We start from the raw sequence: 21,351 nt of genomic DNA, 5'->3' as shown, positions 1-21,351 counted from the left end.
TGTGTGAAGTCTACCAATCCGCACTAGGCCAGCATGGACTAAGGTCTAATCCCTCTCAGTAGTAGAGGAGGCCCGTGCTCAGCAGTGGGCAAGTATATAATACAGGGCTGATATTATTATTATATATTGAAAGTTTAGGATGCGATATTCTATAAGATCAATATTACGCAATTGTTTATGATATCGTTTAAATAAAACTCATTTCTATACAGATAACTATATATTTCCTTAAATAAAAATAACATTTCTTACACTACGCTCTATACATTACGCTCACTTTGGTAATAAAATTTAGTTCTTGCGTAGCCAAAACGAGTGCTAAGAAATTTATATACTAACATTTGACTTGTGAGCTTGGGATCTTACCCAGCGACTTGGAGTTACCAATTACCTGGAGGGCATGAACTCTTGGCAAACGATTAAGAATATTCCTGGGTAACTGAATTACCCCATGGGTACATGTGTTTTGTGTATTGATTTTTTAATATTTTTATAAGTATAATAATTTCTTTAACTTTAACATAATACCGCTCAGCAAGAAATTACCCCAAACATTAAGATACAACCAGTAATAAGCTATAAAATATTCCGTGACATATATGTGAATAAATTGATAGAACCTTAGCTATCTTAAATCTTTTTTATAGTACCACATTACACCAAGCAACTAAATTATGTTTTATTATAAAAAGTAATAAAGTAAATAATATTTAAAAACATACATTCAAAACGCATAATTAACTAAAATTGTAACACTTGGTCGGCAAAATACGCACCTTTTCTTATAGGTTTATAATTATTGACGCTTTTAATCAGTTTTAAACATTTGTTTTCTCACTTTGACGCTTAAAATAATGTAATAATGACAGAAATATGTAACACTAGAATTAATTAACCACTGATAAAAATGTTGACAAACAAAGAAGTAATCATTAATTAAAACTCTTTTTTTTATTTTAGCCTTTTTGTTTAATAATCAATCCTCAGTGATTTTTCTATGCTGGATAGTTATTATAAACCGTAGTATCTTTTCAGTAAAAAAAAAGATATCAACTACTACCATAAATAACAAGTGATGTCTCAGCACGTCAAAAAAGCTTTTACTGTAATATTTACGATTTACCCCAACTGAAACATTTATTTTACCTTGCCCCAAAGATTTAATAAATCATAATCATTCATAAAAACCTCGATATTTACGATAATTTTTCAAAATAACATTTCTAGCCATAAACATAGAGTATAACATTATCTAAATACCTTACATATTTACTAGACATACAGCACTTATCTTACTTTATGGTCACGAGTATCATGACCTATATTCATACCTGCATAAAATTTAAGAGACCATAGTTACTTACATAACAATTCAGTACATAGAAACTGTTCTATATTACATACACATTACATAGTTATGTAGTCTATTATAATATAATATAAATTGAGTAGGTATGTATTTCAATAATAGTGGAATACTTTATTTATTTATCATCCAGGGATACCGGATATGTACAAATTTGTTTTTATTTTTCCGTATTACTTATTTTAAAAATAAAAAAAATAAAAAAATATTTACCCTATTATTGTAATACATTTACATAGATAATATTACTCATAATAATAAAAAAAAAAACAGTTCCGAAGATCTCATAGCGATGTATTACCTACTTCCGACAAAAATATTACAATTAAAACCATTTTTCATTTTCGAGCCAGTCTGAACACCATGCTATGTCGCAGACATATTTTATAGTGTAAAATAATACAAACTCAACTTTCAAACATATAATAAAACTATATTTAACGTTAAAAACGTTGGAATACATCGGTATATTATTTATTAACCAACTTTTTGGCAGTAAGATTAAACTACACCAGTCTTTAGGTGCTATGTCGTGGTTGATAGTAGAAAGTGAATGCAATTCATCATGCTTCGTGGATGGGTGTAAAGTTAACTTGAAATGAATTTTCGACAAATAAACTTTTCTATATAGCTAAAACAATGTTGCCTTTTTTGGCGCCTCGTTAGATTAAATAGATCGCTGGAGACCTGCACCGGTCGACCACGAGCTAGCACCGATACAGCATTATATTATTCCAATATACTCATGTCTAGTAATCCAATATACCTTTCATTCCAGCTAGGTTGTGTATATTTTCCATACTAGAATAACAGCTACTTTTCCAGGCAAAAAGTTGGAGATTATTGACGTAAAAAAAAAAAAAAACAATATTACAAATATATGAATTTTCGTGTAAAAAGAAAAATTAAGGAATTGATTACTATATGTACTCGATTCAATATTGCAACATAAACTCTCTTGTTTCGAATGTGTAGTAGAAAATGTCAGATATTGATAGGTATGGGAACAAGACTTGAGCGCTTGACTAAAAGTGGAAGTTGCAAATGTTTGCGCGCGCGCATTATTTATAGTCTTCATTTGGTAGCACTGCATAACTGAAATAAATCTACCAAACACAATATGTAGTATACGTAATAACAGCACCGCATCCAATGACATTCTGCAGCCCCAAAATCGTGAACATTTACTTCCGCAATTCGCGTCAGCGTTTAGTTATATACCGATACCTATATCGCAGCTTAAACGACATTGTTGGTTGCCAATTTATCTTTAACAAGGTATATGCTTACTGACATTCCCTGAGAACCTGTAGAGACTTTCTGAACAACTCCTGCTGGGCTTTTGCGTGTTTAATTTCAAGTTCCGCCAGCTCGATTAAACTAGAAAAAAGTAACGTATTTTTATTATGGCCCTTATTATTAGATATCGTATAGATATATATATTTTTTAGTAAGTTTATTATTAAAGCAGTGTTGTAGGCGTCTATTTTGTGGCTTTTTTACTAAGATAATTTGTAATGTTTGTGTTAAAAATTTGGGGTAAAATAGAATAGGCATATTCTACGATACCCCATAATAAATGGGGTAAGTAAAGCTATTAATAAATACTAGTGTAACAAGATGCCTCACCTCTTCCTGAATGCTGCGACCCGGCGCGCTCTGAAGTCGATAAGCTCTTCTCTAGCGCGCGCCGACAGCTGTTCGAATTTAGCGCACGCGTCTGCTTGAGCTTGTTCCGCCTGGGAAAGGTTGTTCATAACTTGGTAAATACTAGGTTTTATGAGGTTTTATTTAAAGTTTTCATATCTCGTATTGCTATAAGATTCTTGTTCGAGTTCTGTATCACAGTAATAACATAATATTATTAGGGTTGCAAGATTTAAATTATATTTTATAAGATACTTATAAAGTAAAAATTATATTTTATTGGCTTTCGATTACATTTAAATATTATTGTGCGCAAACAAAATTTTAAGTCATAGATTTCTAAATTCCCTAGTTGTCTGTCTACCTCAAGTGATAAAAACAAAAGCCATACATATATATCTGGTTTAGTTCCTGTGACAATTTTATCTCAACTTTAAAGACAATCCAGAGCATTTTAAACTTAATGACAATACAAATTGTTCCTATAAATATGTGTATGTGTGTATTAATGTATGAATGTGTGATGTAGTGTAAAGCGTGCGTTACCTCTTGCACCTCCACCGGCTTGACGTGCGCACAAACAGACAAAATGTTATAATGCATATTATATCAAACAGTGACGATCATTTACAACCGTTTTTAATAAACGATCCCAATCTCAATCCTCAATCCGATTCCGGGAATAAACCAATCAAAATAACTCATTTGTAAGCTTGTCGAAAAATCTTTGTTCTGATTGGTCCATTTTTGAGATAGATTGAAAAAAAGCAATTGGGAGCGTCTTATTGAAAATGGCGGTTAGTGAAGTGGAAAACTGGGTTTATAATACAATAAAAGTTAATAGCACTCATTGTTATTCTCCTTTCTGTATACATATCACGGTTAATGAATGAGATAGATGCCCATAATATATTGTAAAACTTGTGCTATGTCAAGGTAATGGTAAAAATATATGAATATTGAATGAATTGTTAAAAAAATTGCAGAATTATATTCATCGAATGAAAAACGATCCGTGGAATGAGACAAAACATTGCAATCTGTGTGAGTAGGAAACATGGAACATTTTAGGCATTCCCAGTGACAAGGACGAAATGTACAAAAGTCAAATGAGTCGGAAAGAGACAAGAGATCTGATTACTTACAGCATGAACATCCTTATTCTTGGCTCTAGCTTTCTCAAGATTTCGGTTGGCAGCTTCGTATGCGGCTAGACACCTGAGCGTAAAAAATATCCGATAATATAAACAAGTTGCAAGACCAATAAATTCTTAGAGATTAATAAACCAACGAAGACACCAACCAATTTTAGGGACTTCGTAACGGGAGCAACACATAGTGGCCTATAAACCTTTCAATCCACTGTCTGCTACATACTACAGTTTTAAATAACTATGTAAAGAAGCTAATAAACAAATATTAAACCCTTTTAGGCCAATAAGGGACAAGCAGACACATGGAGCGGCATATCAGAATAACAAGGCTTCCTTGAGTGTGACACGGTACACTCTAAAACTGATATTTCAATTTCCAATCTCTTCCAATTACTAACTTACCTAAGTCTTCTGACGAGCACAGCTTTGGCGGCGTGTGTGTCTCTCATGTAATAACGCAGCGTGTCCGCCAACTTCAGATCCTGGTCGCTGGCCATGCGACCTTCGATTTTCTGAAACGATTACATCTGTTATAGCCTCGAAATAAAAATATTTTAGGGAATATATCGCGGTTCTTTTTTCTATTATAAATTTCTCCCGACGTTTCGAAGACTTTGCAGCCTTCGTAGTCACGGGTAATCTGAGGTGTTGGTCATCCGAAAGTCCAGTTACAATATCTACGTATATTTTACAATAACATTTTTTTTTTGCTGTTGATGGTCCGATCTACACAGAATGAGCTCAGTGTCTTGACGTACATTTTGCGTCGGCAGAAATTTATAATATAAAAACTGCTATAGAACCCCCTAAAATTGTTTTATTGCAATGCCTATCATTCGCGTAAACATAAGGAATCATTACGTTATACTAGCGTTTACTTAATGCTGATGGTCGGATATTCGTCATGTTATCGCGATCAGGATCAGATTATGACATGACCGCTCTCAAACAAGTCGGCTAGCGAGAGATATCATTTCTCTTCAATCGATACGCTATTTCATCCCACTCTATTTATCATACTGTGCGATGCAAGCCCGAATAAAAAATAAATAGTTCTTTAAAGGTACTTGGTCGATGGGACTTACTCTGCACTTGTCGAAAGTCTCCGAGGCTCTTGTGAGGAACCTCTCCATGGGCGGTTGTTCCCTGGTGGCCAGCTGGGTGATGCATGATGACAGCTTTATGTGGGCGTCTGCTACCTCTGTGATACAAGAATTGAATGTAAACCAAGGCACAGAAAAAATTATATTGGGTAAGTAGTCATCTGCCAATGCCATAGAAAAATTACGTATATATGTTTTGGATTCAGGATTCATATCATATCGCCTGCATATATTAGTGTATAAATTTCTCTCATCCTAAAATTACAGTTATCTGATGGACAATCAACGACCATCGCCTAATAGACCGTTCTTAAATAGGAAAATTATAATATCCACCCACCCTTATGCTTCGACGTCATCCTGTCGACTTTAGCGACCGCCTCCTTGAGATGGGAGTAGTACTCCTGCAGGAATGCGGTCTCCTGCTCGAAGAAGTCGTTCACGTCCCGCACTGTAGCGCCGAGATATATCTCATCGGTTGTTGTCGTCATTGAACGCATCTAGGAAAAATATCGTATTGATTTATTCATGTTTATATATCACTGTGCCTCATAAAAAAAATTACCATGATACTGTCTCAATAATGCGTTTTTATACCTGGTTATTTGAGTAAGCGATATGTGGTGACTTGTACCTATTGGGTACATTGACTCATAAATCACGGTGACTCAACCTAAAATAGATAAGAATCGTTTACCAGTCCGCCAATGACGTCCATCTTGCCGCGTGGCTTTGCGCACAGGTCATGCTCGTACTCGAGGAACACGCGCAGATGTGCGTCGTTTCTAAATACCGGATGCGCAGCCAAACGTTGCAGGAACACTTCATGCATAGCCACCGTCTTTTTGAATGTTGCTAGGTATTCACTATAACAAAAAATAAATTATGATTAAACATAAATGTGGCAACCCTAATGTAGTCAGTCACTGCAACGTCAAGAGAAAAAGGGATAGCCCTCTCCTCTCGCCAAAAATAGGTAACTATTCAACTATATATTAAATAATTGAATCTGCTATTGATTATAATAATGAAAAGAGAAAAATGAACTCACTCTTCCAACTCTTCCTTCATCTTGAGAAACTCTTCCCGTGTTAGCGCACCTTCCCCCTCTCCCAAGCGTTGAAGTTTCTCCCGCGACGCGTCGAAATCTGGACGCGGAGGTGCTGGTGGTATCTGACGAACGCGGTATATTAAGTTTAAGGTAATTTTTATAAATGCTAAAATATAAAGTCTTTTGGATATCAGATACGGAATATCCGCTAGACCCTTGCCAAGACTGCTGAAATTTTTATACTGCTGACTGCTGCTATATTTTTTGATAGTCATAAGTACATTGCAAGTAATTGTATACTGAAATTATTCATTCAATTGCACATATAGCAACTGGAGTCTTAAATGATACAAGTATATACTAATGAATATTAACAATTGTTAAATATACTCACAATATATCCAGCATACTCCTCATTCTCTTCATATCTATCATGGAGCCACACAAACTCCTCATGCTGACGTACCACAATGAACTCTGACTTTTGGAACTCTGGCAATGTTGTCTTTGTGTGCACCGTGAACTTTACTTTCTCCTTCTCACTGAGAGCATCTGATATATCTACCTGTGGGATTCATATATTTCATTATATTAAACTTGGCAACATTTTTTTTATAGACAAGACATTTGAACTGCGAGAATTATAACTTTAGATTATGTATGGCATAAAAAAATTTACATCAAAGTAAAATAAAAAATCATTAATCAATAATCAATTTCCTTCTAATTATAGCAACAATTTCCTGATATGATGGAGTAGGTCATTTGTTTGTTTTATGTAATACATATTTAATAAAATCCAAAATAATTAATACTAAAAAAATAGGAAAAACCTATATATTTCAGAAGTTTAATATAAAAGATAGTAATTTATCTCCTTCACAGATGCACTCTAATGATACTGATGTCATTATGTACATATTTTAAAATCTTTTTTATCATTCTATGCAAAATCATATAAAGATTTTGTTATTACCAGTTAATCATTTTTTTCACAACTAATTTAAACCAATCTTCACCAACAATCAAGGCAGGTTAAATATATTATTCCCTAAGACTTACCAACAGACTATTGTCAGCCAGGCATACATTCTCACTGGGTTTCTTTTTCTCCATTTTAGGATCCACAATAGCTGGAGCCGATGCTGGAGGGGCAGATAGGGGATCATGGTTGGTTTCTTCCACACAGTCCTGAATTAAACAAAAATCTAATTAATATAATTATTTATTCATTTCACCCCTTACATGAGAACCAAAGGTAGGTGTGGGTGTGTTACACCTCTGCCTACCCTGTAACAAGAAACATGTGATGTATGTTTGCAAAAGTAATTAGATATCTAACCAAATCTACAATTTTTATTATGACTCAGTGTATATTTCTATGATTACCAACACACAAAGATAAGCTAGAAATTTGTTTAATGATAAGTGGTCATGGGTGTTTTCGAATATTGGCCCTAGCGAGCCTGTAGGCTCTGTACACCGTGCCACCAAAGTCTTGGAACCACAGTTCCTAATAAATGATGCAAATTTATTTATTTTAGTAAGAAAAGCAAAATTAACAATAAAACACTTTAGTATAAACGAAAAATTTGTTCGTGGTTCGATATACGTTATTCCCTGTTTATCTTTAGTTCGTCTTTTGATACGAATTTTACGTTAGGCGGTTATTTATCAACAAAACAATTTAACGTCACGCTTTTAGCCGAAGTATAAAAAATCCACGTCACGATAAATTTTCCGGTAAATGCACACTATATAAGAGTACAATATAAAAAATAACTCTCAATTAACCTTCACGCCTTCCATTATGACTAGTAAATGAAAGATAATTCGCGAAAATTAATAAAATTAACGAGTTTTTGGCTTATCGGCGACGCCCCCAATAATGCTGAAAAAATAGGAATAACTAACAAGAAGGCTGTAATTTCGAATGAATACTCACCATCATATTTATACGCAAGATTACAGCACCAAATTACACGAAAAATAGATTTAATTAACAATTACGCGTACAATTAAAAAACACAAGGAATGTTTTAATCTTTTTTGACAATGATGATTGTCAAAAAGAAACGTCAAATATTTTGTGTTGCAAAGAAGACATTCTGTTGTAGACATTCTGATTACAGTTTATTTTATATCATTCTAATCTAATTGGAATTATATATGTATATACTGCTTGCGTAATAAATATTTATTGAGAAATGTATGAATTATATTTATGAATTATACAATGCGTGAACTTTTTTAAGTTCTAATTCTTATTGGACAGTGCTTACTTTAAATGGAACGCGTCCATAATTTTATTGATCCTAGTTTGACATCTTCTTGTGATACCACTGAAAATCTACTAATTTAGAAAAAATATACATTCTGATATTTGTCTTAAATTTGAGAAAAAAATGAAAATTTTTTCCTTTAAATTGTAGATTTTAATGGAAAAAAAGTAAATATTGCATTTTGTTTGGTTTTGTAAGAGTAAAGTTATAATTTGCATCTAAGGTACAAAAAAATATGATTACCCGGCACTCCAATAGTAGCTTTCCAAAACCGAAAGAGGAAATGGAGCTTCAAGAAACGTTTGTTGTTTTTATTTTATTTATGTAAACAATACGTTAATTTTGTACAAAATGGGCACGCAGAAGCCTGGCGAATGGGCGAACTCGCTTATACAACGTTTCGAAGAGCAAGTAAGTATCGAAACATATTCACAAAATATTTGAAACGACCCACCCTAATTTGGTAATTTTGTAATTGAAAAAAAAATAATTTATCTCTGTATGAACCATTAGTATGTTATTATTTTATGTTTATCTCTACAGTTAAAACTTAATTCAGTACGATTCATCATCATAATTTGTTTTTTGATAAAAACACTCCCACGCAAGCCTTTCGCACATATTCAATTGTTTTTTATTTTTATAATTTGTCAAGATTTCAAGTAATATTTTTGTACCACTAATAAATAAGTTATATATGCAATAATAAATGAATCACAATAATTATTTTAGTAATTACAAATAGCATTATACAACATACATTCAATTATATTATACCTAAAAATCTATAAAATAACTTTGCATTTATTTCCTTTATTTTTATACAATAACATTGATACAGAAATAGCCTGTCTATGATGATATATAATTATGAATAGAAAGAATAATTTATTATTATGGTTAATTTATTGGTTTATATTATATTCATAATTGTATCAGATTGATTTATTATGATTTATGTTTAATACAAACAGATCATAATATATTTATTTTGCATAAATTTGTGGATTTTTTAATTTTAATTTATTATTAATAATATTTTTATTTATTTATGGTAATCATATTTATAATTTTTTATTTCATTAAATATTTCTCCTATTACTATTACTACTATTTATTCTTGTTCTGTATACTTTTGTAATTTTGGAAGTTTTATTTTTTATACAATGTGGTTCAGACCGGCCCAGAACCCCAGTCCCTGTGGTACTCAATGGGGGAGGCCTATGTCCAGCAGTCGATGATTCAAGGGCTGATATGATAATGATGATGAATGTGGTTCAAGAATTTTCTTTACTCTTTCTAATTTCCCCTCCACAACGGCTGGCAAGCTACATACATATTACATTACATACATTCTTTCACAGTATTTGCTTATAGAATCCTTTAACAAACTTACAAAATTTTACTATACATGTATATAATAATTAAATATATTGTAATTTAGTTGCCGTACAAGACTGGGGCACAGAACCTACACTCTCGTATCAACGAGGAGCAGTGCAAGGCGTGCCTGGTGCAGATCAGCAGACATCGGTTCTCTCTAGTCATCGCAGGACTCACCAAAATACTACAAAGGGTCAATGAATTGGTAAGTTGTTAGGAACAATAGGGTCTTAACATTTTTGTGCTACTATTATATCACTTCATTAACAATAAAACTGATGTCCAGATTTTGTTTGTTCTTGCTGTGCCTCATGCACACTGCAAATATAATAGTTGGCCTTATATTAGCAATTTATATATAATTTGCAGTACCAACCAACAATATCAAGTGGCGTCAACCGTCCCCAAACAGAGCTAGAGAAAGGCTACCATGACAGTCTTGTGATAGTGTTGGACACACTGGAGATATGTCTCAGTTCACAGCCTAAAGACACAGCCAAGTATGAAGAGGCCATGAACGTCAAGATACTGCTGAGAGAGGTGTGCCAGTTTATCGGTGAGTTTGTTCAATAATCTCTTAAGAGTTATGTAGCTTTATATCATTTAGGTCCTTGTCTACTCTTCAAGTAAAACGAACTCTGCCTATTGTCTACCGTTCAAGACTAATGCTGTTGCTACATTTCACAAAACTTGAAAATATTTTTGATAGGAATTTCTAGACATTCAGTGTAATTTTTCTATTTATAATTTATGGGGTGTTGGGATTCTGGTATGAAAGCATGTTAGGCATTTGTTTCGGATACCCCTATGCAGCTAACACTGCATTTTCTAGCAAGCAGTGGAACAGTTTCACACCTGCCTAGAACTTGGGGTCCTTCAAGAGGAGTGTGTGTTGATAACTGTGTCAACTAACCAGGGATGATGAACCCTTGCTGATCGGTCACTTTGCCATACCCTCGATATAAAAATAAGGGTTAATTTCGTAAGCGTCCAGACTATCACATTATGATTTATGTTAACAATTGCTAACTAAGGAACATGTAAAAAAATTGCTGGTATATTATCAGATACACGAAACGAGAATGTAGTCAACAATACGGTGCTGCGACAGTTGGCGAGTAAGGTGCTTTTCGCCTTAAGCCTCAATTTCTTCAACGCCGTCTTTAATCGAATAAGTGCCAGATTACAGGTAATTTATTATATACAGAGTGTTTGATTATATAAAATGAATACTTCGGTGTCTTTCTTTCTGTTAAAAAAAAATGTAATTTTTTTAGTAGATATAGGGTGTTCTAATAATTGCATGCTATAATAATGGAAAGACGCGAAATTTGAAAACTTAGATATTCTGTCCAACGGTTATTATGTTATTCTTTTTCCGAAATTAACTTATATTTTAAACAATTGATATTCGTTTATTTTTTAGGAATTATCTTCAAGTTCCGAAGAGAACCCCGATTATACAGATATAGAGTTGATACAACATATAAATGTGGATATATTGCGTTTGATAAGATTATTAACAGGTAAATGATTGGTAAAAAATATTCTACCATAGCTTGTGCTTTTAAACAAAGATTGATAGAGAAATGTAAACATTTTTTTTTCCTTCTGCTTGCTTTTACGACTTTAAAGTAACGCTTATATTTAGTATCACTACATGTATAATCTTTTTCTTCTGCTTGGCGATTACCCCAGCCTAGGTGCCAGGGCCCGCCTTCCTGCTGCGATCATTTCACCCGGTCTTTTGCATCCATCTGGTCTCTTGTATAATATTATAAATATATGCTTTAACATGTTACAGAGTCTATACAAAAGTTTAGGTTATTAAGGAAATCGGCTCACATTGTCCTTGTGAGTTCATTGGAAAAAGCTATATGGAATTGGATGGATACTTACCCCCAGGTGAGATAGAAAAAATGCGCTAACTTTAATTACCAAGATTCATAAACATGTTGAGCAATAAAAAGCATGCAAATACGGAGTTGGAATATTAGTAAACATACTTACTGCATCCAGCCCCGGATCTAGGGGGGGCAAGCCAGGGCCCGTGCCCTAGACGACGAATTCATAGGGCGGCAAATTCACACTGGCCAGACGCATACACAATTCATCATTAACGCAAGTTTGACTACTGAGACGTTCAGTGCATTAAACACATAAATTATTTCCCACGGGGCGCGAAATGATGATGATGATGATGACAAAGTTAAAAATATATCGGGAGTCTGGGGGGCATTTCCCCCGATTTTGCCCCGCCTCCAACAATTCAAGATCCGGGACTGACTGCACCGTATATTAACTGAAGGTTAGAGACTAGCTTTTCTTATTATTTTTTTTTTGTTGCCAGGAATTTTCTGAAGTACAATGCCGGCCTAACGATGAATTAAGCAAGTGCTGCGACACACTGTTCGACATACTACAAGACAGCTTCTCGGACAACAAGAAGTCGAGGGTCGCAATGTGGCCGCTGCAGATCATGCTGCTCGTTCTTAACCCCGTGAGTATATTCGAATCCCGCTACAGAGGGTCTACTTCAAAAAACGAACGTCGAAACGTCGGCCCGAAACGAAGAAACGACGAACTTTGGATTTAACTCTATTACCAAATTACTTCAGATCCGTCACTGTTCTGTAGCTTAACTTAGTGGGAGGATCAATTCCTATTAATTTTTTTTTTTTTAATAAAGCTGTGTTGCTTTATCCTCGCTATCTGCGAGGAATGTTTTAAAAAGGAATGGCAAAACTCTATAAGTTCTTACAAATTCCGTGTCTGAAATATTGCGATGAACGGATCGGATCCGTCGTCTAATCTGTCATACTCATCGGATCCGTAACACTTCGTAGTAGCAAAACATGATGGTTGATCTTTTTATTCAGAAATTATCCAACCCAAACACTTTTAAAAATTAATATATTAATATCAAAATATCGAAAAATATTTTTTTTGTTTGTGCCTAATAAAGTAATAGGAAAAGAATTGTGCGTGGCACTTGAATTTTTTGTATACTTATAACGTATTTGTCACATATAATTGCTTCTGAAATATATAGTAAATCTTATAGTTGTAATAATATGTTTGTTGTAATAAAATATTATAGTCACTATTATTCTACACTAGTGTATTGCATTTTACCTGTAAAATAATTGTATGTGGAAATAAATAAATAAATGTTTGTATCTCTACAGAAAGTTCTAGAAGAGATAGTGAACGCGGACAGCGGCGCGCCGTGCAGCCCGCGACACACAAAGAAAAAACATTTCATCGACGCTGTCAAACGAGGACTCAGTGAGTTTTACACTTTGATAATTTCAATTTCATTTTATAAATAAGACCCATGTACTATTGTATTTTATGTCATTTTTTGTGTGTTCTGAAGTTAATGCGTTATGGCGTCACAAATATTTTCAAGAAATTAAAGGACGGCAACCATAAAGATTTAATATAGTTGAAACTTTATAGATAAAGTCGTCTTTTGTCTCAACGTTGAGCTTTTTCAGTTTCCACTGCATTTTTATGGCTTCAATTAGTTTTATATTGTACCAGTTAAATTATTTTTCAAAAAATTTAATCAAATTATCCTCATATTGGTATGGCGATTTTTTTTCAAATTTGAATTTAGAACTTCATTCCAACCAGTATATTATTTGCAGACCCGCAAAACAACTCGAAGCAGATGATAGAGGCAGCGGTTGTGACGTGCGTGAAGCTGTGCAAGGCGTCCACGTATCTCAACATAGCTGACTCTGGCAACGTCACCTTCGTGCTCGTCAAGTCTGTCATCAACGATCTAAAGGTATGGCATGAATATACAGTCTTTCCCATTTAAAGGGTAGGCAGAGAGCACACCCATATTACGACAGTTTTATTTTTTATGGACATGTATGTGTATGGTAGTCGATTTGTAAACATGTCAATGAAGTTTATTCTGATTGGGTTTTTTTCGCTATCGATTACAAGGTACGATTAGTATCGATTATTAAAATCGGCTGTATATGGAACGCAACAATTACCTCACTTCATTTTAAAGTGATTATGTACTGTTATTCCAGTCGAATCGGTATATTTATACTGTAGGAAAAGATGCCTTATCGTTTTAAAAATAAGTGCTATATTTAAAAAATCGCCAACAGTCGCTGCTATTCAACCCCTCGAAATCATACATCCGCGGCAACCTGCTCTCCGGGTACTCGGAGCTGGACCTGATGACGGACTGCTTCGTGTCGCTGTTCCGCATCATGCCGCACAACAACGACGCGCTCAAAGTGTGCCTCAACCTCAACACGCACATATCTTACCATTACGTGATCGTCAACTCGTTGCTGAGGTAAGTATGGGGTACGAAGGTCTAAGCTCTGAGTAAACAGTATTTTGGGACTGTGTTGGTTATACAGGGTGTAGGTGAAAGTTTATTTTGTTATCAAAATAAATTTTTTGGTTTGTAGGTTTTGTATAAAAAAAATAAAGACTCTTTGTGATAAGATATCGCTCGCTACTCGTGATTAAGTTATTCCAGAAGTAAATATTTTCCCTGGACAAAAAGTACCCTATAGCACTCAGGATTGATATAGCTTCCTATTAATGAAAAAAATATCTAAATTTATAGTAGGTCTTGAGATTGGGAGTAGGGCGTTGAAACAAACAAACTCATTTTACATATTAGTATAGATATGACATTTCGAAAATACCAATAATTATATCAGTAAGGTAACCAAACATGTTCTCTTTCTATATTTAAGTAAGCCTTCAGTTGTATATATTTGTTCCAGGATAATAAAGCAGCCCCGCCTACCGTGGTGGCCTCAGATAGAGCTGTTGTATCCGAGAGCAGCGGAGTTGAGGGCCATGTTCACCGACACTTCTAACAAAGCCACGCAGGTAATATCATTTGTTGGAAAGATAAAAATATTGGATGAAACGCATACAATTACAACACGTCGTAACATAAATGATATTTTTTTCGAAAAGGATCGCACGTGACCAAGACTGCGAGCAAAAACTAGTTAATCCATACTCAGGTGAAATATTTGTGCGATAGTAATTTCGGTTGGGTGAACATTTCTCGACATAAAGGCCAACAAGTGTAAAGCTGTAAGGAGACCCGTCCACACGTTTAACGACGACAGTATAACATCATGGAATGTAGTTTAATTCGCTCGCTGACTACGCAAACTATTAAAATTCCACATCGTAGCCGAAGAAAGCGGCTACTACTGTTAAAAATATGGGTAATTAAAAATGTTGCATAAATAATATCAAAGTGGGACAAAGAAATAAATATTGTTGTTATGGAATTTGTATTTCCTAAGTGTAAAATCATAAAATTCACTCGAACTTCGCATCAATTTTCCTGCTTAATTTCCTTTTCATAACGAATGAAAAGTAACCTATTTATTACTTAAGTGCATTCACTTTGAAATAATATGATCGAAGTTCAGGACACAAAAACCTTCAAAATTGTTTGGGTTTGCGTTGCGATAACTTCACGTGTAATAATATAAATCTTATGAATACTTAATTTTTAATTATCTACTCAAAACTTACGTAGGACAGCTTTGTATTCCGTTCGGTCAGTTGGATTGCCAGATGCTGACTCCATTTTTTTATGTTATTGATAACAAGGCAGCTATTATTCCTGTGTTATGTTTTCTCTTTTGTCTCCGTTGGCGTCGATGACGACTACAATCTACGTAGTACACAAAAACTACTATAAATTAATACAGAACACTTTTTTATTAACTAAACTATTCATATCTATTAATATAGAACAATGTCACTGTTTAAAGCGTAGATCTTACAACTTATAGTAAGCCATAAGCAATAAAAGGTATTTCTTTCCACACAATTTCTTGTACCTGACCGGATATTGTACTTGGAAGCTCTGTACGGTAGTCGTAAAAACACATTATTTAAATTATGAAAATAATTTTAATGAAGTCCCTTCCACTTTACTTAACTTCAATGATGAAGTTAAGTAAAGTGTATTCAAATATAAAACGACCAACCATATGCGTTCCCAGGGAAGGGTAGGTAAGAGGCAACACAAATATATACTTTTGTATTTAAGTATGTGTTTAATTTTTAGGACCATCTTTATGAAAGTTTCCCGTTGCCCTTAACTACTCTGGATTAAAATTTATAATGACCTTGAAAACTATCAACGCCCATGCGATCAACTTAATTGACACCAATTTAAACTTACTTATACTTTTTTATGTAGGGCTACGTGGTCCACACTCCACTGCGCATGATATCTCTCTCGCTCAAGTCTAAGGAGGTGCAGTCCAAGTTCAACAGGTCGGAGGAGATGCCCGCCTACAGGAACCTGTTGTTGTGCATGGTGAAGCTCATACATGCAGACCCTATGCTTATGTTGAGCGTGAGTATATACTACAAGCTTAGATTTACATTTTTCTAATTTTTTTAAAATAATTATACAAAAATATCAAAATAGTTCTAATTATTTTTTTATATTTTTTAAAAGGACAAAATTGTCGTTTCAAATTGAGCGTGTAAAACAAATACATCATAAATTTCTAACTATTTTATGTATTAGATAAATATAAAGCTGAATTTCATTGTAGAAATCGCATTCTGAATTTAGAGCATGAAATGAGTATACACAAATTTATATTATTGAAATAGAAACTTATTAAAGGTAATATCTGATTCGGATGACCAGTTTACTTTATATTTAAGCATAATTACCGGACATTTTAATTTACTCAAAGTATTAGGTCTGATCATAAAAGATTCAAGATTAATAGCATAGATCCGGCTGTGAGGACCAAAAATGATATACTTCATTAAAATTCGAAATTTACATCTATTTAAAAAATCTGATGTAGGCACTCACTTGTTATAGTAAAACATTGTATGTATTGTATATGTATATCATAGAACCCAGGCCGCTCCAGCACCGAGATCCAGTCCTCAACGACAGAGTTGATCAATGGCCTAGTGTCCCTAGTGCATCAGACTGGCATGGGGGAGATCTCGCAGGCCGCCATGGACGCGCTGTTGGCCCTTCACAGACCTGACAGGGTTTATATGTGGAACCCTGAGGCGCCACTCAACACTTTCTGGGATATTAGGTAGGTATTGATACATAACATACATAACATCACGCATTTTATCCCCGAAGGGGTATGCAGAGGCGCAACTAGGGCACCCACTTTTCGCCAAGTATGTTCCGTCCCATGATGTGATAGGGGGCGAGCCTATCGCCATATCGGGCACAAATTCGAGACTCCGGGCAGATACTGAGCAGAAAAACCAAAATATCACTTTGCCCGACCCGGGATTTGAACCCAGGACCTCAGAGCGCTATTGTACCGGACATGCAATACAACTACGCCACCGAGGCAGTCACCATTAAGAAATGTAATCAGTACCTCGTAGGTATTGATTACATTTCTTAATGATGTTTATTAATTAGATCCTGTATCTTAACAACATTTTTGTTAAATATAGTCTAAGTTGTAGAGTAAAATTACTTGAGCCTTGAAACTGATCACAAGTTGACGTCTTTTTTGTTCTGTGTTCATTCTTTATTTCTTCTTTTCGTAATATGGGACCGGCCTGTGTTCGATTTTGTACATTATTCTTTATGAAATGGTTGATCATACGAAAAAGAAACCCTCCTGGGAAAACTGCATTAAGAGCGTTTACGCATCCGCGCGCCGTATGTCTCGAAAACAGCACTTTTCGAAGGAGATAATATCCATCAAAACATTATTTTAAAAACATATGAATTAGTAATTATTATAGAAAATTTTGTTGTCTAAAAAGTTAGTAGAGAAAATTTTAAGATTTATTCAGTATTTGTAAATTGTTTAATGATTACTGAACAGAGGTTTTCAAATTTGCGCTTCGAACGTCTATTTCGAAGCTCAAAATATCTTAAACCACTAAGGAACATAACAATATGTTATTTTTATCTAACTAAAAAGATCCTGAAGAAAAAGTTAGTAGAGAAAAATATCTTTTTATGTTTAATTCATGAGAAATAAAAATTCAAAGAATTCGAAAATTTCAGAAATGTTGGTCATTTAAATGATTTTTTTATCACTATATCTTACTTAATTGAATATAATATTGGATTACTATAATAGAAGAACATCTCCTTAAAAACATACAATTTAAAAATTCTACAAAATTAGTTCTGTTATTTTTCTATAAATATTTTAAATACCACTATAAAACGCAACGCACAAATCGTTTCAAATTAGTCCGCCTTGAGGCTTTCTAGAGAGAGGACGTATCGCTCGTCGCTCCGGCGAGACTCCAGTTGGACTTTGCTGTGCGTAGAAAAATAGTCACGTGTCTACAGTGATTGCCACATCTTAGTACTTTAGTAAGTAAAATATTTTTTCTTTAATGATTGACAATAATTTTAGTAGTTACTATAAATTATTATTATATTATTATGTTTCAGACACAATGGGAAGTAAAGCTATTTCTAGGCAAGAAAAGGAAACGTAACAACGCTGAAACTTCAGCTAAAGCAAAAGCTAAAAGATTGATGTACTAATGTTATAACATGCGTCTGTAGTTATGGTTGTTGCTTTTTACTCATTAAACACTTGAGCATAGTTACTCGAAGGAAAAAATGGAACCTTAAGCTAAAAACAATTAGCCCATTGAAATGTTACATGAGCTTTGTATTTTTTAGAGGACCCAATTTTATTTTTAGAACATGTGTGGGGGGTCAATAGAAGCTTAATCTCAAGTTTGTGGGTCTCCCCCTTGTCCCCTGGCCGCCATCATGGAAAAGGGGTGAAAACACTTTTTCGCGATATCTCGGAAACTATGCGTCTTACATAAATTTTGTAAAGTCATAATTTGTAGCAAATTGTTTTGCCTACAAATATGTTTATATAACTTTTTGCCCTAAATTAAAAATTAAAGAAGTTATAAGCAAAAATGTGAGAAAATATTTATAAAAGTTTTCTTTTTTGCTCTATAACTTTTTTTTACATTTTACAAAAAATTACCTCAAACTAACTTGTAAATGATCTTTTGAGGAAAATTGTTCCTTATAATTTTTTTTTTTCATTCATTTAAAACGCTGTTACAGCGCTCCAAAGTTTACCGGGTTCGTCAATGCTCATGAGAATCCGGTCGAAACGAAAATGTTTAACTTATTTTTTGTTTTTTTTTTATTGTAAATATATTATTACAATTTTTTTTTAAATTCGTACAACTTTACTTATTTATTCCTAACTCTTTTCTTTGCCATAGAACTTACCAAATTTAACTTATCGAATGTTATGCAGGTAGAAAAGGTATGAGTTACCATTTGGGGATAAAGGAGAAAAAAAAACATATTTGCAGGCAAAACAATTTGCTACAAATTATGGCTTTACAAAATTTTTGTAAGACGTATAGTTTCCGAGATATCGCGAAAAAGTGTTTTCACCCCTTTTCCAAGATGGCGGCCAGGGGACAAGGGTGGCGACCCCACAAACTTGAGGTTAAGCTTCTATTGACCCCCCACACATGGCCCAAAAATAAAATTGTGTCCTCCAAGAAATGCAATATTCGGTCCTTAAATTGTAACATTTCAATGGACTAAACGCACATTTCAAAACTCGTTTTACGCCCGCGGCGTGCGCGGTTGTATGCGGTACCCGCTGTATTGGCGGCTAACTAGTAGAATCGTGCGGGCCACGGTAGCACCAGCGCGCTCGGTGGTTAGTAGGTGCGCGACTGCAGTAGTCGGTAGGGGAGAGGTGGTTACAGAAATCTGACGCCATTTACCTCCATCGTGATCGTTTCTGATATGTGTCCATGGCGTTCTGGAACTCAACTGACCGTTAACTGTCCATCTTGTAACCGCCCGCCTTGCGATAATCGCTCGCTAAGTTTGCAGGACATAATCGGAACCGCGGTGGTTACAAATCGCACAGATCTCCGGTCGTCATGAGTTTGGAAATAAAACAGCCGTTTCTCAACCACGGCGGGCGCGAGTAAAAACCGCTTCGTGAGTTCTTAGCCTTATAGAATCACTTTGCTGTCCCGTTGTCAAAACGTTTACAACTCGCCAAATACCCAGTGCGCGAGTCCCACTCGCACTTGGCTGATTTTTTTGCATAATGCATAGGTACGCTTACTTTCAAATAACAAGGTTTTTGTGTTCACTGATGCGCACTGTTAAGAAAATTCAAGTGACGAGAGACGGAATCCTATATCTTTCACCTCTTTGAACCTTAGAAATAAGGGATTTGGTAATTTATGTAGCTAGTGAATAAAACTACTAGTAGTAGTTAGTATACCTATCTTCTTAACTATTTGGGCTAATTTAGGTTTACACGCTCACATAAATTTTACATATAATTTTATCCTGACGTTTAACCCTGTGCAGGTTTCGGCGTCATTATACTTGTATAAATTAAACGCGTCTAGATCCATATGCAGTTTTACTTAAGTATGTAGTGTTTGCGTAAACTTCGATAACAATAATAGTATATTCTATATATTTTTTTTTAATTTTTAGGTAATCGTGCCTGATATTACACTCAAAATAAATAAGGTTATTAAAAGCCGCAAAATTATAGATTTTCAATATTTTTTGGATCAAAAATAAAACACTCAATAACACCAACAGAGCAACAGGTTGTAGTATCGAACATTTACAACTATTGAAAGAGAATGTTTGCTTGCAGTCAACATTTTTAATGAAGTGTAATATGTGCAATATGGAATTTAAGCTATTTAAGCGCTAAGAGATATACTGATAGTATGAACGTATATCGTGGAACTGTGAATGGAGCTATGATGACTGAAGTTGGTAGATCAAATTTAAACGAACAGTTAGCTTCCTTAGATTTACCAATATTAACGCAAAATGTTTACATGAAATGTTACGACGAGTTAGCTAAATGATTGAAATTAGCTGCAGAGGACAGGATGCAAGAGGCCGCTAGGGAAGAAACTGATAAAGATGTTGCCTGTGGCGATGTAAAAGACGGTATTCCCATACTTACAGTCAAAGCTGACTGCTGTTGGTAAAAAAAAGTACAGAACCAACTATTTTGCTTCGTCGTGTGTCGCAAATATTATGCAAAACTATGGATATAAAACTGGTAAATTGTTATACATGGATGTACAATCGATCGATTGATGATCGATGTCACTGAGAAGCAATACCTATTAAAAAACTATCCAAAAAATATAACCAACTTCCGAAAAAGAAGTCTTTTATTTATCACTTTTTAGTTATACACCTAAAAATGACATCTCATTACATACACCTTCTGACTCAAAATATAAATTCCAATATGTAATTTCTAATGACTTAATTTAAACTTTCAATACGCTAAATATTAAAAACTGCAGATCTATGGAGTAATTATGTGGTCCA

General features: G+C 34.3%; 2 protein-coding genes across 2 annotated transcripts in view; one reads left to right on the top strand and one right to left on the bottom strand.

Moving 5' to 3' along the window:
• Positions 1–205: 205 nt before the first annotated feature.
• On the bottom strand, positions 206–8,401 carry LOC115449536 (sorting nexin-32). Its single transcript, XM_030177385.2, has 11 exons — positions 8,267–8,401; positions 7,384–7,512; positions 6,716–6,886; positions 6,322–6,443; positions 5,968–6,136; positions 5,611–5,770; positions 5,253–5,368; positions 4,570–4,679; positions 4,159–4,231; positions 2,996–3,105; positions 206–2,746 (listed from the first exon to the last, which is right to left on the bottom strand). Exons 1-11 carry the CDS (start codon positions 8,270–8,272, stop codon positions 2,653–2,655), a joined length of 1,260 nt encoding a protein of 419 aa, XP_030033245.1. The 5' UTR covers positions 8,273–8,401; the 3' UTR covers positions 206–2,652.
• A 379-nt stretch (positions 8,402–8,780) lies between these two features.
• Positions 8,781–21,351, top strand: part of LOC115449533 (neurofibromin) — a 61,396-nt gene continuing 48,825 nt past the window's right edge. The window contains exons 1-13 of the mRNA XM_037444378.1: positions 8,781–9,014; positions 10,048–10,191; positions 10,356–10,542; positions 11,054–11,175; positions 11,413–11,512; positions 11,791–11,891; positions 12,337–12,486; positions 13,175–13,274; positions 13,640–13,782; positions 14,120–14,313; positions 14,756–14,864; positions 16,207–16,365; positions 16,887–17,080. Of these exons, the coding sequence (XP_037300275.1) occupies positions 8,955–9,014; positions 10,048–10,191; positions 10,356–10,542; positions 11,054–11,175; positions 11,413–11,512; positions 11,791–11,891; positions 12,337–12,486; positions 13,175–13,274; positions 13,640–13,782; positions 14,120–14,313; positions 14,756–14,864; positions 16,207–16,365; positions 16,887–17,080 (1,763 nt within the window). The 5' untranslated portion in view covers positions 8,781–8,954. The remainder of the gene's footprint in view (positions 9,015–10,047; positions 10,192–10,355; positions 10,543–11,053; positions 11,176–11,412; positions 11,513–11,790; positions 11,892–12,336; positions 12,487–13,174; positions 13,275–13,639; positions 13,783–14,119; positions 14,314–14,755; positions 14,865–16,206; positions 16,366–16,886; positions 17,081–21,351) is intronic.

Source organism: Manduca sexta, chromosome 28 (genome assembly GCF_014839805.1).
Source record: "Manduca sexta isolate Smith_Timp_Sample1 chromosome 28, JHU_Msex_v1.0, whole genome shotgun sequence".
Lineage (NCBI taxonomy): Eukaryota > Metazoa > Arthropoda > Insecta > Lepidoptera > Sphingidae > Manduca > Manduca sexta.
The sequence above is the reverse complement of the archived record's forward strand: the minus strand, read 5'-3'. Positions and strand labels throughout refer to the sequence as shown.